The sequence below is a fragment of the Phaseolus vulgaris genome, chromosome 9 (genome assembly GCF_000499845.2).
Source record: "Phaseolus vulgaris cultivar G19833 chromosome 9, P. vulgaris v2.0, whole genome shotgun sequence".
Lineage (NCBI taxonomy): Eukaryota > Viridiplantae > Streptophyta > Magnoliopsida > Fabales > Fabaceae > Phaseolus > Phaseolus vulgaris.
The window spans coordinates 6,969,343-6,990,225 of NC_023751.2; the positions used below are offsets into that span (position 1 = coordinate 6,969,343).

General features: G+C 34.1%; 4 protein-coding genes across 4 annotated transcripts; 3 read left to right on the forward strand and 1 right to left on the reverse strand.

Moving 5' to 3' along the window:
- Nucleotides 1-1,438: 1,438 nt before the first annotated feature.
- On the forward strand, nucleotides 1,439-4,972 carry LOC137823067 (sugar transport protein 5-like). Its single transcript, XM_068628181.1, has 4 exons — nucleotides 1,439-1,625; nucleotides 2,070-2,389; nucleotides 3,651-4,280; nucleotides 4,446-4,972. The coding sequence occupies exons 1-4, from the start codon at nucleotides 1,484-1,486 to the stop codon at nucleotides 4,884-4,886; spliced, it is 1,533 nt and encodes a 510-aa protein (XP_068484282.1). The 5' UTR covers nucleotides 1,439-1,483; the 3' UTR covers nucleotides 4,887-4,972.
- Nucleotides 4,973-8,297: 3,325 nt separating this feature from the next.
- Nucleotides 8,298-8,913, reverse strand: LOC137822172 (uncharacterized). Its single transcript, XM_068627074.1, has 2 exons — nucleotides 8,758-8,913; nucleotides 8,298-8,648 (listed from the first exon to the last, which is right to left on the reverse strand). The coding sequence occupies exons 1-2, from the start codon at nucleotides 8,911-8,913 to the stop codon at nucleotides 8,298-8,300; spliced, it is 507 nt and encodes a 168-aa protein (XP_068483175.1).
- A 2,031-nt stretch (nucleotides 8,914-10,944) lies between these two features.
- Nucleotides 10,945-14,044, forward strand: LOC137822098 (sugar transport protein 5-like). Its single transcript, XM_068627003.1, has 4 exons — nucleotides 10,945-11,225; nucleotides 11,670-11,989; nucleotides 12,653-13,282; nucleotides 13,448-14,044. The coding sequence occupies exons 1-4, from the start codon at nucleotides 11,093-11,095 to the stop codon at nucleotides 13,886-13,888; spliced, it is 1,524 nt and encodes a 507-aa protein (XP_068483104.1). The 5' UTR covers nucleotides 10,945-11,092; the 3' UTR covers nucleotides 13,889-14,044.
- A 1,716-nt stretch (nucleotides 14,045-15,760) lies between these two features.
- LOC137822173 (uncharacterized) lies at nucleotides 15,761-20,606 on the forward strand. The gene is made up of 8 exons (XM_068627075.1): nucleotides 15,761-15,947; nucleotides 16,043-16,380; nucleotides 16,594-17,548; nucleotides 17,799-17,938; nucleotides 18,200-18,760; nucleotides 20,047-20,145; nucleotides 20,199-20,261; nucleotides 20,490-20,606. The coding sequence occupies exons 1-8, from the start codon at nucleotides 15,761-15,763 to the stop codon at nucleotides 20,604-20,606; spliced, it is 2,460 nt and encodes an 819-aa protein (XP_068483176.1).
- The last annotated feature ends 277 nt before the right edge of the window (nucleotides 20,607-20,883 follow it).

Below are 20,883 nucleotides of genomic sequence, written 5' to 3' on the forward strand. Positions count from 1 at the left end.
GATGGAGAGGTGTCGTTTTTGTAAAAGGATTTGAAGTATCCCGTTTTTAATTAATTAATTTTTTTGTTGATTAAAAAAATACAAATCAATTAACACAAAATTTGGAAGAAACTTGTGGTGGTTAGGGTTTATAAAAACCAATTTTTTTATACACAGTTCTCCTTAGTTAAAAACCTGTTTAGTCATAGGTTGTTAGATATGTAAACTGAGCGAAACCCATGAAAGAATTGCCATAAAGGATGATGTCACAAGCAAAACGTGTGGCTATGATTCTTGAAAATCTGAACTTTAATGCCCACAATTCCTATTGTTTGATTTTACAATTGACGATTATTTTCCCCAAAACGATTAGAAATTTAGATTGTTTTTTAAAACTGGGTTTTGGTGGTTGTGAAAAATCTCAGAAAATTAATATATACCATAGAAAACTAACTTTTAAGCTAATTTATATTTGAAAACTTAAAAGCCATGAGCAAAGAACTGAAAACTAAAAACTTGTAAGCTAGTTGATTAAATTAAAAGAGCTTAACAAAATTAACTAATCAACGTAAAATATCCTTTTTTTTCATTGGTTAATTATATTTGTAAAAGTAAAAGCAAAAAGCTTATAACTTATAAGTTACTTTATTTTTCATAAGTGAACTAAATAAATTTAAAAATATTAAAATAAACGTGTATCAAGCAAGTTTGCACATATTCATGTACACACGATTCCGGTTCTCAATAAAATATTATCACCTCTCATTACACGTGTTAATGTTGATAGTTTTTTTTGTTCTTTAAAAATTCAAAAAAATGAGCCAATGGAATAAATTCAATACTGGTTGCACAACCACAATTTTTAGACCCTGTATTATATTCATAGTTGATATTTTTTTTTACTTCAAATCAAAATCTACATTAAATCACACCTTGTTTAATAGCTGGCTGCGCTTTTATCTTGAAAACTAAAAATAAAACAGCGGATGTTTGAATATAACATGTATTTAAATTAATTAGTAATCCTAACTAAATTATTCCTTTTTTTTTGTTGCTCTGACTTTGGAAGATAACGTTGTAACTGAGCTGTATTAAATCAGCAAATCACAACTCCTTGTCCAAAAAATATGCTAGATCAAGTATGTACAAATTTTTTAAGGATAATGATAAATTGAGAATCCACACTTTACCTACAATCATATTATAATTTTCAATATTATTATTTTAATACTTTTTCACATTATTTAATTTTAAACCTACTTTTTATTATTTTAATACTTTTTCACATCATTTAATTCTAAATCTATTTTTTATTTCTAAACCACTACATCAAGAATTACAACTCCATAAGTGGTTAAAGTATATTTTTCAATTTTTAATATCTCATGAGTTGATACAATAAGCTTAGCCTATAAATTAGTAGCCACGCACACACGCTCTTATTATTCGGAGCCTGAGAACCACTGCGCAGAGTTAGAGTGAGTAATACAGAGAGCATACTCAGATGTTCAAAATGGCCGGAGGGGGCTTCGCTGTGGACTCACCAAACAATGGTTTCGCTGGCAAGATGACGCTCTCAGTTATCATCAGTTGCATCGTTGCTGCATCCAGTGGACTCCTTTTTGGATATGACATCGGAATTTCAGGTTATTATCTTTTCTTACTGAAGCTTTCTTCCTTTGATATTTGCTTTTAGGAAGTCTGCTATAAGTTCTTAATTATAAGCTGACTCTCGTGATTTCACACATGGTTGAAAAATCAAGAAGAAAAAGATACAATATTATTTTGTTTACCTCCCACATGTTGAGTAGTTTACATATGACCAAAAGTTTCTGCTAACTCCTTCAAAACTCAAATAAGCTTTTACCATCCCCTCCCTGTAGTACGTGCTTGATTCCCATTTTAACGTATTTTACTTATGTATGACCAAAACCTAGTCCAGCATAAAAACCCTTTAAATTTACTTGCAGGGTTGAAGATTTTAAGAAAAGAAATACATGCTTAGATTTATAGTGCATAAAAGGTTTTAAGTGAATTGGATGTGCAAGGCTGACCCTCTTCCTCTGAATGAAAATGTCCATAAATTTCAGGAGGTGTGACAACAATGGTACCATTTCTGAAAAAATTCTTTCCAGAGATACTGAGAAAGGCTGCTAGTTCGGAAGTAAATATGTATTGCGTTTACGACAGTCAAGTGTTGACGTTGTTTACGTCTTCTCTTTACCTTGCTGGGTTGATAACATCTCTTGCAGCTAGTCGGGTGACGATGACACTGGGACGGAGAAACATCATTCTGATAGGTGGTACCATCTTTTTCGTTGGTGGTGCCCTCAATGGAGGTGCTGAAAATATTCCCATGCTCATTTTAGGTCGTATCTTACTTGGATTTGGAGTTGGTTTTACTAATCAAGTGAGTTCACACATACATTTTCTTAAACCACTACTTGCTAAAATTCATAAATATGAATCTTTACTCTATCTTCATATTTATGTACTCTATATTTAGTATAAGAGTCTATTTGCTAAACTTCTATATACATACTTTAAGGAAAAGAAACTAAAATAATTTATTTTATAAAATAAAACTAGGTTTTATATAAATAAAAATATAAATTTGATAAAGTTATTATAAATAAACTTATTTAAGATTATAAAAAGAAGTTTATTTTATGTTTCTTTTTCTAAAATTATTTATGGAAAAATTTATCTAACATATGCATGATGACATGACTGCCATAATAAGAATGGACAAAGATACCCACTATGATCTTAATTCAGGGAAAGGAAATTCATGCTAATTCTTACAGTTTTTTAAATATTTAAAATACTCCAACTTATATATATATATATATATATATATATATATATATATATATATCCTAATTTCTATATAAATAATCGTGAAAAAATGCTTAATAGATAAAATTCATTCAAAAAAACAAAATTGTAAAACAAAATATTAAATCTGCACATCCCATAAGTAGTTGATATTAAAATCTGAATAACTAATTAAATATTAATTTAAAATTTATTTATTAATAATAAAATTATTGTATATCAATAATTTTTAGAATATTATTTAATTTAGTTAATATAATAATTAATTATTTTATTTTTAAAATTAATTTTTATTTAGTAATTTTTATTATAGTATAAATAAGTTCTATCAAATTAAATATATTCTTTTTTATAATTAACAAGTTGTGCCTTAGTTTCTTTCTATAGATTTTGGTATGAACAAAAAAATTTTAACTAACAATTACCTCTAAATAAAGTCATGGTTGAAGTGATTTTTAGTCAAACATAATTTCACTTTGGAAATAGAAATTCAGTAGTCACTGACATGAAAATCCATGACAATTTGCACCATCATTCACATATTTTTATATTTACAGGTTAAAAAGCTCCACAAAAATTCAATTACTCCTCAAATAAACAAATTCAAAAGAAACGTCTCTCTTTTAATTTATTTATAAAAAAATGAATTATTAACTCGAAAATGTTTTGTTAACGCAACCTTCAACAACCCTTTATAATAATATTTCAATATTTTAAAAATTAAAATGAAATTAGTTAAAATATTAATTTATTTGTTTGTTAAGAGTATTTACTGTTTAGAGTGTTAAGGTACGAGGTCCTTATTAACTACATGTTGCAATTACTTGGAAAAGGCAACGCCCTTGTACCTTTCTGAAGTCGCTCCACCAAAATGGCGAGGAGCTTTCAACGCAGGCTTCCAATTCTTCCTATCACTTGGAGTGCTCGCTGCAGGCAGCGTAAACTACGGAACCGCAAAACACACGTGGGGTTGGCGAGTCTCTCTTGGCCTGGCCATGGTGCCTGCCGCAGTTATGACAATGGGTGCCTTGCTTATAACAGACACCCCAAGTAGCTTGGTTGAACGTGGCAAAATAGACCAAGCCAGAAGAGCCTTGCACAAAGCCAGAGGATCCTCCATCGATGTTGAACCCGAATTGGAAGCACTCATTAGGTTGTCAAAAATTGCAAATTCTGTAAAGCAGGAACCCTTCAAGACCATGTTTGAGAGGAAGTATCGACCCCACTTGGTCATTGGTTTTGCTATCCCTTTTTTTCATCAAATGACTGGGATTAGCATTGTGGGTTTCTATTCTCCTAACCTCTTTCGTTCAGTGGGTTTCGGACACGATGCCGCTTTACTTTCTGCCGTTATACTCGGAGCAGTCAACCTTACTTCTCTCCTTATCTCTAGTAGTATTGTTGATCGGTTTGGGCGAAGGTTATTGTTCATAACTGGTGGCATATGCATGTGTCTTTGCCAGGTAACCAAAGTCAATTATAACTTCTTTTAATTCACTTTTGATTTATTCTTAAAGGATGTTATGTTTAGGTCTAAAAAATGAGATATTGATTCTAAAACTAATGTCTATATATTTGAAATGTGGATTGTATTAATAATAACAAATTTTGGAACCATTTCTGTGAAGGTTGCGGTGTCTGTTTTGCTTGCAGTGGCGACTGGTGTTGATGGTACAAAGGAAATATCGAAGAGCAATGCAGTTCTGGTGTTGGTGCTACTATGTTTCTACACTGCAGGTTATGGTTGGTCGTGGGGTCCTCTCGCCTGGCTAATTCCAAGTGAAATTTTCCCCTTAAAACTTAGAAGCACTGGACAAAGCATAGCTATTGCCGTGAAGTTCATAGTCGTATTTATATTATCCCAGACATTCTTGTCAATGCTTTGCCACCTTAAGTTTGGTGCCTTCTTGTTCTATGCGGGTTGGATTGCAGTGATGACAATCTTTATTATATTTTTCTTGCCAGAGACAAAAGGGATTCCTTTGGAGTCAATGTACACCATATGGGGTAAACACTGGTTTTGGCGTCGGTTTGTGAAAGAAGAAGCTGACCAAGAAAATCTTCCTTGAACTACATATAACTTTAGCTATGTATACTGTTTTTTTTTTTTTTTTTTTATCATAAATAAATAAATAAATTAAAGAGACACTTCATAACACAACCCCCTTGTACAAGAACTCACTACCTAATAACAAACGAAAAGCAGCAAACATAATTGGAAAGAAATGAGTTGTACTGGTTTTTATAGCTGCATTATGCATCAACTCTACATAATTTCTACTGCAACAACGCTGCATAAATTCTGCATAATTTCTAATGCAGCAACGCTGCATAATTCTAATTTCGTGCGGCATAACAGTTCTAATAAACCACAATACCATTACATGATCCATGCTGGTTCATATACTTGTGTAGATATGAAACCAATTGCAAACTGTCATTTCATTTAATTGGGATGCTATGAATCTGACATTGAACTGAATAACATGAAGCTCAGAATTATGGACGTATTGAATACTCCTAATAAAAAGGAATTGGTTTAGGGTCAATTCAGTAAAAAAAAAAAAAAGAAATTAGAAAGAAATTTTTTTAACTGAAATTATGTTCCAAATAAATCAATATATCATGGTTGCTAAAGTATATATATCGTTTATAGGTTGTCCTTTATGTTTCAAATAAGTCAATATATTCTTGGTTGCTAAAGTCTATATATCATTTATAGGCTTAAGGACAGCCTGAGATAACTACCGAGGCAGCGTTTGGACCTGCTCTTACAAGCTGTGTTCAATTCAATTGTATTCCTACAAATCTGTTCACCAACAGGATGACCTTTGACCATAAATATCAGCTGCCATTAACACAAACTGCAGCACATATTCAGGGAAAGTCAAATCTCCGTTTGTACTAGCTATTTTCTCTACATTTGTTGGAGTTGGAAACACATGGTTGCTCATTACTTCATTGTCCCGCGCCTTCACTCCACTCTTTCCAACTTTGATTATGATCCAGCAGCTGTGTAAGCTGCTCCTTTTCAAGCCCAAAACCAGAACCAGAACATCTGCAACTGCATTGAAGATTGTACAGGCACTCTGTTATAGCTCCTTAGTTACTTCCATCTTCATCCTCCCTGATGACCACCTAACCTGCATATTTTCCAGCATTATAAGAACTAAACTACGACAGATTGTGCAGCAAACTACAAAGTTTCCCCCCTGCACCTCGTCCCCACAAGTGTTGCACACACATAACCCCTGCTCACCCAATTTGATTGCTTGCACCTTCCCTGCACCTGATTCTTCTGAATAAATTACATATCCATATAACATTGTTGCCACTTAAAAGGATCTCTTTCACTAATCTTATAGCAAGCTCCTATCCTCCGTTCTGCCCCTTGCCCTTAAGCTTATGTAGAGACCATCATCCTGATACATTAACAGCATATGTTTTGCTGCAGGCAACATCATCAGACCAGAGCGGAATGGTTATGCTCCACAAACATCATTTCTCATACATAACATCTGCAACTTACTTCAGCTAACCATTGATTACAGCAAACACAATGGTAGTAGGTGGATCTGCTCCTCCCTTCTAATATGTTGTTGCCATGACATACTACAACATAAACATTGGTGCATTTAGATACCTACTACACCTTGCTATAGGTACTAAAACAAATGTGCTGCAATGAATATGATAGAATAAACACAGATTTAGTGCCACGGAGCATTTAGCAGCATAAACTCTGCATAAACTCAGCACCAACGTCACCCGCAAGCTATTTCCAAAACTGCATAACTTCTGCACCATCCTTTATGAATGTGCAGGATCAGTAACAAGTTCACATTGCCCTCCTCATAACAGATAAGTCTCTAGCTTTCTCCCTGCTCCTCCTCTCACATAATGTTCTGCTATTGTAAATCTGCAAATCAAACGTAATAATTCATTATTGACTCACCCCTTCCACTGCAAAGATGAATCCTATATCAGCATCTAAGCTTTCCACCAAAGGGAAGCAATTAACTGCAACTCAAACTCAAACTTGCATTACCATCATTTTTCCTGCATCTTCCAAGATTTCTATGCAGACAACATCTCCTCTTCACTACCCCTCCCCTTTACAGAAAACTTTTTAAGCATTGTAATGAGTTCAAATGCAGTTTGAAAAGAAATAGCTGAAAGAACATAACTTATATTTCATCCATAACTAGGATTTAAGTTATGTCCTTTAAAAAAAATTATTTTGCATCGCAACCTCTTGCTTAAAGACTATAAAATTTCTTTGTTCTCAAATACACCGCACAATAGTCGCCCATATACCTTTTCACACTCAATTCTATTTGAGGTTAACACATGTCAAGTAAAAGCTCTCAAAGTGGCACTTAAGGTCCATATGTTGGAAAAAAGGATATTGAACCATCTAAAGCGCATAAACCACACACGCTCTCTGCCAAAATTTGCATTCTAAGAACAGATGTTGAGTTGTCTCAACCTTAGTTTGGCATAAAGCACATGAAGTTGTACTTACCATCACCCCTCTCCTATTTAAACTGCTTCTAGCTGGGATTCTATCCATCCTCCAAGCAGTAGTTAGTACGTTAGGCAAAGCTTTGGCCTTCCACAATTGTTCGAAGTTCAAACACCCCATTATGGCAACCACCTCCCTGATTAGAGAGGTATCCTTATCCTCCCTATTTAGATTGACCATAGAGATATACCTAAATATTTCATCTTCTCATTCAAACCTGAGTCTCCTCCATCTCAACCTCCACTACCATCCTGATTCTTCCAACATGCCTACCTTTCCTGCCGTTCGCCCCTGATATAAAGATAAAGAGTACGACCTAGGGTATAGAGTTATAAAATTATTTTTTGCAAATCCAAGCATCCTCCCATAGTGTAATTTTATCCCCAATACCAACTTTTCATCGTATTGCTTCATGAAACCACCATACTTCTTCTCCTTCTCCACATAATTTAGATAAGTCTCTCTACCACCACGATTGAAATTTAGAACTGATTTTTCTTCGATGTGATTCCCTTCTATATTTTGATAACATGATTTCTTTCCACTTTCCTTTTTATTCACACAAAAGATGTCATTTTCATTTGGCCATTAGAGCCCCATTAAACTTTCTGATATCTTTGATTCCTAACACTCCCTCATCCAAAGGTTTGCACAGATGCTCTTAGCTAACCCAAGCGATAGACCTGTTAACCCTCCCCCAACCTCAAAAAGCTCCTTTGAATACTAGTAATTCTCTTACACACCGATTCTGGAGCTTTGAAGAAAGATAGATAAAAAGGGGTAAGGTTGTAAACACCAATTTGACTAGGCATATTCTTCCCGTCAACGACAAGAATGTTCCCCTTCCACGCACTAAGTCGAGCACTTATTTTATTTTGAATTGACTCCCAAAATTGGTTCTTCCTTGAGTTACCACCAACTTCTAGTCCCAGGTATTTAAAAGGAACCCTCATTATCAATTCAAAGATTTTGCGAAGAAGTCAAGAGCAATCCTTTCAACATTTATGCCTGTCAAATTCGATATATGGAAGTTCATTTTTAGCCCATGAGCAAGCTCATAACATCTGAGGATGTCTTTCATTGTGAACACATTAGAGAATGATGCTTCACATAGAAAGAGGGTATCATCAACAAATTGTAGCATGAATGACTCAACCTCATCTCTACCCACCTTTACTCCTTTAAGTAAATTACCCTTCAATACATGTCTTACTATCCCAACCAAACCTTCACCTTGCCTCAACCCTCTCGTTGGTTGGAATTTTGTTGTAAGACTTCCCTTAACCAAAAGTGAAATTGACACGAACTGCATGCATTCTTTAATCCATTAATCTATTTATTGTGAAAGTCCAACCTCTACATGATATCATACAAGAAATCCCACCTAACCGAGTCGTACACCTTTCATAGTCCACCTTCAAACATAAACCACTACTCTCATTCCTCATGAGCTCCTCTACTACCTTATTGTTCATTGGAACAATATCAAACATCCCTCTATCCTTCAAGAATGCCGATTGACTCCCATCAATAACCGTAGGGAGGACATTCTTAACTCGATATGATAGCATCTTCGAAATGATTTTATATAGAGCACGGACTAGAAAACTAAAGCTAGGAAAGAAGCATTACAGGCTAAATAGATAATGCCAAGACCGCCCGCTTCTTGAGACTCACAAACCTTATCCCAAGTAGCCCAGCCAATCTACAAGTCATTATTATTTCAAATGTACATCGGTAAAATATATGAATGAATGACTAACACAAAGTTGGTTAATCGGTTTGATATATTATGAATATGGTTTTATGCAACAGAAAGATAGAACAAATTGGTAACTATGTGGCCTATATTATAGGGTGCTTTAATTAAAAATTATTTTTTGTTGAAGTTGTTGGTAAGGGATTGGATCTATTATGATGATTATTTTGTTGTTTGATATTGGCTAGAAGTATAGGAAGTTGTTAAAAGATTATTAATGTAAAAGGATTGGAACATCCCCGAAATGTCTCATTTATTTAATTTATTCATTATTGAAAAAAAATGTATTGTTTTGATTATAGTATGTTGGTGCTTCCATGACAACAATGCTGCTTATGCAGTTTTGGATTGTTATATCTAGTATGTGGTGTTATGAGAAACCTAAGCTTATGGGTGGAGAAGATATTTTGTTATTTATATACCGGTTGGAACATCTTAAAATGTTTCTTTTTTAATTAATTTTATTTTTTATTGGTAAAAAAAAAAATCCGGTTCTTAATAAAATATTCCTACCTCTCATAACATGTGTTAATTTGATAGTTTCTTTTTCTTTAAATTTATAAAAAAAATAGTCAATGGAATAAATTCATACTGTCGCACAACCACAATGTTTAGTCCATGTATTATACTCATAGTTGATGTTTTTTTACTTCTAAATCAAAATCAATATTACATCACGCCTTGTTTAATAGCTGCTGTGCTTTTATATATCTTGAAAACTAAAAACACAGCGGATGTTTAAATATAACATGTATTTAAATTAATTAATAATCCTAACTAATTATGCCTTTCTTTTTGCTGCTCTGACTTTGGAAGATAACGTTGTAGGTGATGTATTAAACCAGAAAATCAGAACTCCTTATCCAAAAAATATGGTACGTGACCAAGTAAGCAAAAAATTTAATATCTTAATTGATGCGTACCACGAGTTGACCCTCAATTTTTGGAGGAGCAGGTAATGCAATTTGCCATGACTGCAGATTTAATAGATATTCGTAAGTAGTGTAAATTATTGGTGATTGATTCCAAAATTAGATTGCAAAAATTTTACACTCGATAACATCCCATTTTTACTGTCAATATTTTTTAATTTCACTTTTTTATATATAAGTTAAATTAATTAACTTCTTTGAAATCTCACTATTGAAGTAAATTTGAATAAAATTATAAGGACTTGGGCAACACAACTTCCATATGCGTTAAGTACCTGAATTAGAAGTTGACCAACAATTATTAATTTGAATCGTGATTATCATAACGTACGAACCGGAATTGCCATCCATAATTTTGAGTGGGGTTAGTGACAGGAAGATCTTCATGGCTCATAAACAAACCAAGCAAATAAGTATGCGATTATAGCCATTCTACAAATTAAACCTCTGACTGTTTCTTACTTACGTATTATTCAACATATAAACATTGGTATTCTAAGATAACGAGTGATACTACCTAGCTATAATAAACGATAACTCAAGATTGAATAATTATTTTTTATCACATGGCATATATTATTGGTTTGCCGACTTATGCATAACTCAAGGTTATTAAAAAATATTCCCACTAGGGTTTCACCACTAACTGGATTCGTGGATTCGTGATTGAGTTGCATGTATTGTGACAATACTCGTGAGGGATTTTAGATAGTGTACATGAAAACTTTTTAGTTCTATTTCTGTGGTCGTTTCTGTACACAAAGAAAATATCAAAGAGAATGTATCATAGTGAACAAGTACTAAAATAATATTAGTTAACGTTGCCGTGCACGATTAACAACACAATCAGCATAATGACAGTTGTGTTACAAAAAAAATATAAAAGAAATATGCCGCAGAATTTCTTCCACCAGGAGCAACTTGCAAAAGACAGCGTCCATACAAGTAACTTAGCCTATAAATTAGGAGCCATGCACACACGCTCTTATTATTCTGAGCCTGAGAGCCACTGCGCACAGTTAGAGTGAGTAATACAGAAAGCATACGCAGAGGTTCAAAATGGCCGGAGGGGGCTTCGCTGTGGACACACCAAACAATGGTTTCGCTGGCAAGATCACGCTCTCAGTTATCATCAGTTGCATCGTTGCTGCATCCAGTGGACTCCTTTTTGGATATGACATCGGAATTTCAGGTTATTATCTTTTCTTACTGAAGCTTTCTTCCTTTGATATTTGCTTTTAGGAAGTCTGCTATAAGTTCTTAATTATAAGCTGACTCTCGTGATTTCACACATGGTTGAAAAATCAAGAAGAAAAAGATACAATATTATTTTGTTTACCTCCCACATGTTGAGTAGTTTACATATGACCAAAAGTTTCTGCTAACTCCTTCAAAACTCAAATAAGCTTTTACCATCCCCTCCCTGTAGTACGTGCTTGATTCCCATTTTAACGTATTTTACTTATGTATGACCAAAACCTAGTCCAGCATAAAAACCCTTTAAATTTACTTGCAGGGTTGAAGATTTTAAGAAAAGAAATACATGCTTAGATTTATAGTGCATAAAAGGTTTTAAGTGAATTGGATGTGCAAGGCTGACCCTCTTCCTCTGAATGAAAATGTCCATAAATTTCAGGAGGTGTGACAACAATGGTACCATTTCTGAAAAAATTCTTTCCAGAGATACTGAGAAAGGCTGCTAGTTCGGAAGTAAATATGTATTGCGTTTACGACAGTCAAGTGTTGACGTTGTTTACGTCTTCTCTTTACCTTGCTGGGTTGATAACATCTCTTGCAGCTAGTCGGGTAACGATGACACTGGGACGGAGAAACATCATTCTGATAGGAGGTACCATCTTTTTCGTTGGTGGTGCCCTCAATGGAGGTGCTGAAAATATTCCCATGCTCATTTTAGGTCGTATCTTACTTGGATTTGGAGTTGGTTTTACTAATCAGGTGAGTTCACACATACATTTTCTTAAACCACTACTTGCATATATAAAATTCATACAAAAACAATAAAACAACATATTAAATTTACTTATTTTCGGTACTTAAAAATTTATGTAAGTCACTGTTAATTTAGAAATTATTTATTAATAATAAAATATATATTAAAGATTTTTATAATATTATTTAATTCAATTAATTTTTATTTTTAAAATTAATTTTCATTTAATAATTTTGATGTATGTAAATAAATTGTACCAAATTAACTATATTCTTTTTTATAAACAAAGAAGTTGTGCCTTAGTAGTCTTCTAATTCAACTCAATTAAAGTCCTGTTTCTTTCTGTACGATTTTGATATAAACAAAAAGTAATTAACTAGCAATTTCCTCTAAATAAAGTCATGGTGGTGGTACAAAACTTGGTCACAAACACAGAAGTGTTTTTAGCCAAACATAATTTCACTTTCGGGATAGAAATTCAGTACTCACTAACATGAAAATCCATGAAAATTTTCACCAGATTAATAAATCTCCCTCTTTCACGTCATTCACATATTTGTATATTTGTAGGTTAAAAGACCTGCACAAAAATTCAATTACTCCTCAAATAAACAAATTTAAACTAGAAAAATGAGTTATTAACTACATGTTTCAATTACTTGGAAAAGGCAACGCCCTTGTACCTTTCTGAAATCGCTCCAGCAAAATGGCGAGGAGCTTTCAACGCAGGCTTCCAATTCTTCATATCAGTTGGAGTGGTCGCTGCAGGCTGCATAAACTTCGGAACCGCAAAACACACGTGGGGTTGGCGAGTCTCTCTTGGCCTGGCCGTGGTGCCTGCAGCAGTTATGACGATGGGTGCCTTGCTTATAACAGACACCCCAAGTAGCTTGGTTGAACGTGGCAAAATAGACCAAGCCAGAAGAGCCTTGCACAAAGCCAGAGGATCCTCCATCGATGTTGAACCCGAATTGGAAGAACTCATTAGGTGGTCAAAAATTGCAAAATCTGTGAAGCAGGAACCCTTCAAGACCATGTTTGAGAGGAAGTATCGACCCCACTTGGTCATGGCTTTTGCTATTCCTTTCTTTCAACAAATGACAGGGATTAACATTGTGGCATTCTATTCTCCTAACCTCTTTCAATCAGTGGGTTTGGGACACGATGCCGCTTTACTTTCTGCCGTTATACTCGGAGCAGTCAACCTTGCTTCTCTCCTCGTCTCTACTGGTATTGTTGATCGGTTTGGGCGAAGGTTCTTGTTCATAACTGGTGGCATATGCATGTTTCTTTGCCAGGTAACCAAAGTCAATTATAACTTCTTTTAATTCACTTTTGAGTTATTCTTAAAGGATGTTATTTTTAGGTCTAAAAGATGAGCTATTGATTCTAAGTCTAATGTCTATATATTTGAAATGTGGATTGTATTAATAATAACAAATTTTGGAACCATTGCTGTGAAGGTTGCGGTGTCTGTTTTGCTAGCAGTGGCGACTGGTGTTGATGGTACAAAGGAAATATCGAAGAGTAATGCAGTTCTGGTGTTGGTGCTACTATGTTTCTACACTGCAGGTTTTGGTTGGTCGTGGGGTCCTCTCTCCTGGCTAATTCCAAGTGAAATTTTCCCCTTAAAAATCAGAAGCACAGGACAAAGCATAGCTATTGCCGTGCAGTTCATAGTCGTATTTATATTATCCCAGACATTCTTGTCAATGCTTTGCCACTTTAAGTTTGGTGCCTTCTTGTTCTATGGGGGTTGGATTGTAGTGATGACAATCTTTGTTATATTTTTCTTGCCAGAGACAAAAGGGATTCCTTTGGAGTCCATGTACACCATATGGGGTAAACACTGGTTTTGGCGTCGGTTTGTGGAAGAAGAAGCTGACCAAGAAAATCTTCCTTGAACTACATATAACTTTATTATGTATACTGTTGTTTGTAAGAAATAGTTGAAAAAAAAAATAGCTTTCCTCAGCCTCAGATGAAAGCCTGTGTAAATGAACAAAAACAGTATCATAAACTCTTTTGCCACCATCTAAATGTATTATGACTTTTTTTTATGACATTGGTCAAGTCACTAAAGTTTAGTTTATATTTTGTTTGGAGTAAAAAGATGAATTTAAGGAAATGAAAAAAGAAAAAAGAAAAACAGATTTGAAGTGAGCTGTTTTGGATAAAAAAAATTAAAAAATAAAAGAAAAATTTATAAAACTTTATAAGTAATTTGACAGATATAATAAATTTAAGAAGATAATAAAATAATTTAATATAAAAAATTAAAAATAAAATTAGAATTAAAATAAAATAATTTTTTTATTAAAAAATAATATTAAATATTAATAAAAATATATATTGATAATTAAAATTAAAATTATTTTTTATTTTAGTTATTTATTTTATTATAATTAATAAATATATATTAATAATTAAAAAAATTATAACTAGTACATATATATTAAAATATAATTTTTATATATAGAATCAGTATATAGTGCATTTAATTTTTATAAAAAAACAAGGTATAATCAAACTTTCTTCACAAATCTATTAAAAAATGGAAGAAAGTGTCACTAAATCATTGTTTTTAGTGCTTTTTATTATTTTACTTTTTATTTTTTTAACTTTTTATATATTATTATTTTAATGATAAGTTGATACCGATTAAATTTATTTAAATTTAAATGAATTATTATTTTACTATAATATAATTTTTATTTCAGAAAGTAGTTATAAAATACTATTTACGGTGTTAAAGAAAACTTTATTCTTTCTTCTCTTATCTTCTAGATACAAAGAAACCCTTAATGGAATATGTTTCATGTACCTAGATACAAATATACTTAAAGATAAAAGAAAATGTTCAATTCCAATCAAAAAAATCATTAACACATACACATATTTACTTTATATATATATATATATATATATATATATATATATATATATATATTCAGAAACCTATTGTGAGAAGTGTTAGTCTTGTTACGTCAGATAGTGCTATTGAAAATTGTAATAGAATTTTTGAATGAAAAATGATAAGAATGAGGCTTCCAATGTTTTGGGTGTTGGTAAAGAAGCAGGGTATTCTCATCCTGGGCGGGAAGACGTAGTTATCAATAGTTTATGTGCTTTATCTAATAGGGACGGGTGCAAGGAGAAGACGATAAGGGGGGAGAACAAAACAGTTGTAGATGAAAATAATTAGTCTGAATGTTAGAGGGGCAGGAGGCACTTTGAAAAGAAAATATTTAAGTGATCTGGTTAGTAAGGAAAAGGTGGACATGGTGTGTTTACAAGAGACGAAGTGCTCTAAGTTTAGTAGGGAGAAAGTTTGTCTGCTTTGGGGGAACAATGAAGTTGGTTGGGTGAAAAACAAAGCTATTAATAGTGCTGGTGGGGTCCTTACGATGTGGAGTAATAAGTCTTTTCAAATGGTTAGCTTTGTTAATGGGAAGAATTTCACTATAATTGAAGGTTTGTGGAAGGTTGGCAGTGGTTTACTTGTAACAATTGTGAACGTATAATGTTCTCGTACCTTACGAGAAAAGAAAGAGGCATGGGAAGAGATCAACGGCTATAGGTTGAACCAACTCTCAAAGGCTTGGTGTGTTATTGGTGATTTTAACTGAATCAGACGTCAAGAGGAGAGGAAGAGTTTGATCTTGGTGTCAGACTATTCTAGAGAAATAAGAGGCTTCAATGATTTTATTGAAAAATCAGAATTGATTGATATCCTACTGGTAGGCAGGAAGTTTACTTGGTATAAGCCTAATGGAATGGTGAAGAGTAGAATCGACAGGGTTCTCGTATCAAAGGAATGGCTTGAAGCTTGGCCTTGTTGCCAACAGTTTGTTCTAAATAGATCTATCTCTGACCACTGCGCAATTGTGCTTAAAGATGTGTCTGTTGACTGGGGCCCGAGAGACCTTTTAGGTGTTTGGATGTGTGGCAAGGAGACAAAAGGTTTAAAGATTTTGTGAGAGTGAAATGGGCTAGCTATGACGTTCTAGGAGGAGGGATCTACATTTTTAAAGAAAAGTTGAAAAGACTTAAAATAGATTTAAAAGTCTGGAACAAAGAGGTATTTGGGGATGTCAACCTTGCGATTGAGTTATTGCAAAAGAGGATTAACGAGTTAGATGCGCGTGATGATGAAAGAGGACTAGAAGAGTCAGAAAGGGAGGAAAGAAAGTCTCTTTTAGCTGACCTTAGTAATGCTATGTTTAAACAAGAGGCGGTCTTGCATCAAAAAGCAAGACAGAAATGGCTGAAACAGGGAGATCTTAATACAAAATTCTTCCACTCCTCAATTAAGTGGAGAAGGGCGAGGAATGAGTTGCATGGGATGTTTGTTGATGGCTGGTGGTGTGAGGATAAGGATGTGATCAAGGATAAGGTACGTGTTTACTTTGAGGATAAATTTGCAAGGAATGAAGCTTGTTAGGTTAGATTGGATAACGTAAGGTTTAATTCTATTTCGTCAGAAGAAAATGAGTTGTTGGTCAGTGAGTTCTCTGAAGAAGAAATTAGGGCAGCAGTATGGAATTGTGATAGTTCAAAGAGCTTTGGCCCTGATGGTTTTAATTTTGGTTTCTTAAAGTTCTGCTAGGATATTATAAAAGCGGACGTGTTGTCAGCAGTGAAGGATTTTGCATCTAAGGGTCACTGGCCTAGAGGTACAAATGCTTCATTCCTATGCCTTGTTCCAAAAGTAGAAAACCCTCAGCATCTTGGTGAGTTTAGACCTATTTCTTTAGTCGGTTGCTTGTATAAAATCATCTCAAAAGTGTTGTCTCTACGCTTGAAAAAAGTGATAAGCAGAGTTATTGATATTAGGCAGCCAGCGTTCCTTGAGGGAAGGGGTCTACTGGATAGTGTACTTGTAGCAAATGAGGTGTTGGAAGAATACAAAAGAAAAAGGAAGAGTTGCATTTTCTTCAAAGTTGATTACGAGAAGGCGTTTGATTCGGTAAGTTGGGATTTTATCTACTACATGCTAGAAAGGTTGGGTTTTTGTGCCCAATGGATACGGTGGATAAAGTGCTGTTTAGAATCTGCTTCTGTCTCAGTGCTTGTAAATGGTAGTCCTACTAGGGAGTTTCTTCCTAGGAAGGGACTCCGTCAAGGTGATCCGCTTGCTCCGTTTCTTTTTCTTATTGTAGCAGAAGAGTTGGCCGGGGTGTCTAGGATGGCAGAAGAGAAACAGTTGATAGACAGTTTGGAGGTTGGAAAACCTAAGGTGAAGGTAAATATGCTACAATTTGCTGATGATACTTTATTTTTCTATGAAGCCAACACTAAAAGCGTCTTTAATATTAAGGCGATTCTGCTTTGCTTCGAGCTTGCTTTTGGGCTTAAGGTGAATTTCTTGAAAAGCATAATTGGAGGGACGGGGTTGAGTCAGAACTCGCTTTTGTGCTTTGCGACTATTCTTAATTGTAAAGTGATGAGAACCCCTTTCACTTATTTGGGGTTGCCGGTAGGAGGTTGTCACAAGCGTGGAGATTTTTGGAATGGGGTTGTTGTGAGAGTTCAGGGTAAACTTTCAAGGTGGAAAGGCAAATGTATGTCGATGGCTGGAAGGATTTGTTTGATTAAGTATGTTCTCTCCTCAATCCCGTTATTCTTTATGTCTTTATTCAGACTACCTTCAGTGGTGGCAGATAAGTTAATTCAAATACAAAGGAATTTCCTTTGGGGGTGAGGTTCTGAAGGAAAGAAGATCGCTTGGGCGTTTTGGAAAAAGGTGTGAGCCTCGTGAATTTGGAGGCCTAGGTGTTATCGACTTAAGGACGTTTAACTTGACACTCTTAGGTAAATGGATTTGGAGGTTGGGTTCGGAAAAGGGAGGCATGTGGAAGGAGATTCTTGATTCTAAATACGGTGGATGGAGAAGTTTGAGAGAGGATGGCACAAGTAGGAGAAGTTCCCTCTGGTGGAAAGATTTGAAGGAGGTGTGGGCGTCGGAGGGTTGGGGGAGGAGTTTTGAAGACGGCTTTGAGTGGAATATTGGTAATGGTAAGGATATTTCCTTTTGGGAGGATAGCTGGTTGAGTTGTGGAGCTCTAAAATGAGTATTTCCAAGATTGTTCTCAATTTGTTCGGCCAAAGATGCAAAGGTGGCTGAGCTTGGATATTGGTCTAATGGTGTTTGGGTGTGGCAGTTTGTTTGGCGTAGACCCTTTTTTGATTGAGAGAAGTCTTCGGTGGACCAGTTGGTTCAGTTGTTACAAGGGGTGAAGTTGGATCTGGGAGAGGTAGATAGTTGGGGTTGGAAGGTTGGGGGTTGTCAAACTTTTACAGTTAATTCCGCTTATGTTCAGTTAAGGAGGGATCGTGTAGGGGAGATTTTTCCAGTTTACAGTATGTTGTGGAGGTGTAATGCGTTACCTTCTGCTTTGTACACTGCTTGGAGGGTGATGGAGAATAAGATTGCTACTAGGGTTAGCCTGGTAAGGCGCGGGGTGGTGGTTGAAAATTCTTTTTGTTGTCTGTGCGGGAAGGAGGAAGAGTCTTCTAGTAATTTGTTTTCTACTTGCAACTTTGTCTGGCGTGTCTGGAGTCTTTGTTTTGAGTGGCTTGGAATTTCGTCTGTAATCCACAAGGACCCTAAGTCAAACTTTTTACAATTCAGGTTGAGTCAGACTTCAAATTCGTTCAACGTTGTGTGGAGTACAATTTGGGTTGGAGTAGTGAGCGAAATTTGGAAACACAGGAACTCTGTCATCTTCAATAGGGGTGTGGCAGATGCGGTAGAAGTGTTTGCTTCGATGCAGGTAAAAGTTTGGTCTTGAATTTTTGCAAAGTCCAGTTGTGTTGTCTTTCCTTACTCTATGTGGGTGATGAATCCTTTGGATTGTATGAGGATGATTCATTAAGACCGTTTGGACCTCTGGTAGGTGCCTTTTGTTAGGAGGTTGGTAAGGTAATCTTTGTATAAGGGTTGAACCACCCCTGAAGTGGTTCCCATTTATTTATTTTTTATTGCTGATAATATATATATATATATATATATATATATATATATATATATATATATGCAACGAATTACGTATGTACACAATATAAGAAAATCATTTTTCACATTTTCTAATAAAAATATATGTTGTAATGGAATGTGAATTTATTTATAATATGATTATAACAAAATTTTCATCACATATATTTTAACTTTATTAAAATATAATGATATATCAGTGTATAGTCATATTAAAGTTTTTATAATATCAAGTATAAATTAAATTAAGAAAAACATTATCATTTTTATCAACATCACATTCTTCTTCTTCTTTTTTATCATCAATAGAAAGAATAAATAAATACGGAACATTTTACTAACGTTCTACTCCTACTCATGTTATAACCCTATTCGTATTCAACTTATAATATTTTGAAACTTTAAATATTTTTTCAGTATTTAAAAATAGAAAAATATAGGTTAAATATTAAAGTATCTGTACATTCATTATTGAAATTTATGCAGGAATAAAAGTGTTATGCAAAGAATTTGAAATAAAAGGAGAAAGATAAAGAATGGTGGCAATTCATTCGAAGAATTGAATTCATTGTGCGAAAGATTGGGTAGAGAATAAGGATTGCTCATGATGAGAAATCACTGAGTTAAATAAACCTACCGAACAAAACTAGGGTTGATAAAATCAAATGAACTACGTGAAAAAATTTGAAAGTCTGTTTGACGTAGGATTTTTATAAGGTTGATACACTGCAAAATGTTTCCTTAATTAAATTTATTCATTCGTAAAAAAAAAATGAAAAAAATTGTTAAACGAAAAGAAAATATTACTTTCGTAATTTTGGCAGAGACTAATCTTAAATGATGTGTTGACATATAGGCAGTAGAGGAAGTGTCTTCACATAATATATGGACAAGCAGTGGTGTCACTTGTTCTTTGTTTGTAGGTTTGTTTGACGTATTTGATGTTTGTGCTTTAAGTGGCTTGGAGTGTTGTTTGTTTTTCACAAGGACACTAAGTCAAATTTTGCACAATTCAGGATGAGTCAGGCCTCTATTTCGGTTAACGACGTTTGTGGTTCAATTTAGGTTGCCATTGTGAGCGAAATTTGGAATATTAGGAACTCGGTCATCTTTAATAGTGGAGTGGCAGATGTGTCTGAGGTGTTCGCTTCGGTGCAAGTTAAGGTATGGTATTGGATTCATGCAAAATCTCGTTTTTCTTATTTTCCGTATTCTAGTTAGGTTTTAAATTCTTTGGATTGTATGAGGTTGATTATGTAATGTTGGATAGTGTTGGTCTGGTAGCCCATTTGACAAACTGGTAGGCAGGCAGGCGTTCTAATAGGAGTTATTGTCAAGTATTTATGTATAAGCGTTCAACAAGCCCTAAAGTGATTTCTATTTATTTAGATAAAAAAAAAAAAAAAAAACATTGGTCTTCTTCTTTTTGAAAAACAACCTACATCAAGGTACTGCTTTTCTTACCCTGTATCTGTTATGTAAGTATGCTGTCAAAAGGAATTATGCAGTTGTTACTGCATAATTCTGCAGCAACTATAGCAGCTCAAACATCTATTCTAGTTATGATTGTAATCGTTATTTTGGTTGCCTATGATCTTCGTGCAGATATGATGGATATTGTATAAGAGTTAGAAATTTTCAAAATTAGTTTAATTTTATTTTTTATCAATAAAAGAATTTCATAATTTTGAAAACCAGTTTATAATTGTGAGATAAAACACTATAATTTAAATTATTTTATTTTAATAAAAATATTTCTCCCTTTACTTATAATCTAGTACTAAATTATCAGCATATCATTTAAACAAAAGTTGTCACAAAAATGAGATGAGGGATACTAATAAACTTAGGAGTCAACTACTAATAAACTTATCATTGTTTGGCAACGAGTAGCTGGTAGGA

Excerpts from the sequence above, each read along its gene's own strand:
- LOC137822098 (XM_068627003.1), top strand. The coding sequence starts at position 11,093 with ATGGCCGGAGGGGGCTTCGCTGTGGACACACCAAACAATGGTTTCGCT. Across the intron at positions 11,226-11,669 it reads ATATGACATCGGAATTTCAG|GAGGTGTGACAACAATGGTA; the intron begins GTTATTATCTTT and ends CATAAATTTCAG. Across the intron at positions 11,990-12,652 it reads GAGTTGGTTTTACTAATCAG|GCAACGCCCTTGTACCTTTC; the intron begins GTGAGTTCACAC and ends TACTTGGAAAAG.
- LOC137822172 (XM_068627074.1), bottom strand. The coding sequence starts at position 8,913 with ATGCTATCATATCGAGTTAAGAATGTCCTCCCTACGGTTATTGATGGG. Across the intron at positions 8,649-8,757 it reads GTAGTGGTTTATGTTTGAAG|TTCGTGTCAATTTCACTTTT; the intron begins GTGGACTATGAA and ends GAATGCATGCAG.
- LOC137823067 (XM_068628181.1), top strand. The coding sequence starts at position 1,484 with ATGTTCAAAATGGCCGGAGGGGGCTTCGCTGTGGACTCACCAAACAAT. Across the intron at positions 2,390-3,650 it reads GAGTTGGTTTTACTAATCAA|GCAACGCCCTTGTACCTTTC; the intron begins GTGAGTTCACAC and ends TACTTGGAAAAG. Across the intron at positions 4,281-4,445 it reads TATGCATGTGTCTTTGCCAG|GTTGCGGTGTCTGTTTTGCT; the intron begins GTAACCAAAGTC and ends ATTTCTGTGAAG.
- LOC137822173 (XM_068627075.1), top strand. The coding sequence starts at position 15,761 with ATGGTGAAGAGTAGAATCGACAGGGTTCTCGTATCAAAGGAATGGCTT. Across the intron at positions 17,549-17,798 it reads TTCAAGGTGGAAAGGCAAAT|GTAAATGGATTTGGAGGTTG; the intron begins GTATGTCGATGG and ends TGACACTCTTAG. Across the intron at positions 20,262-20,489 it reads TGTTGGATAGTGTTGGTCTG|TTGTTACTGCATAATTCTGC; the intron begins GTAGCCCATTTG and ends GGAATTATGCAG.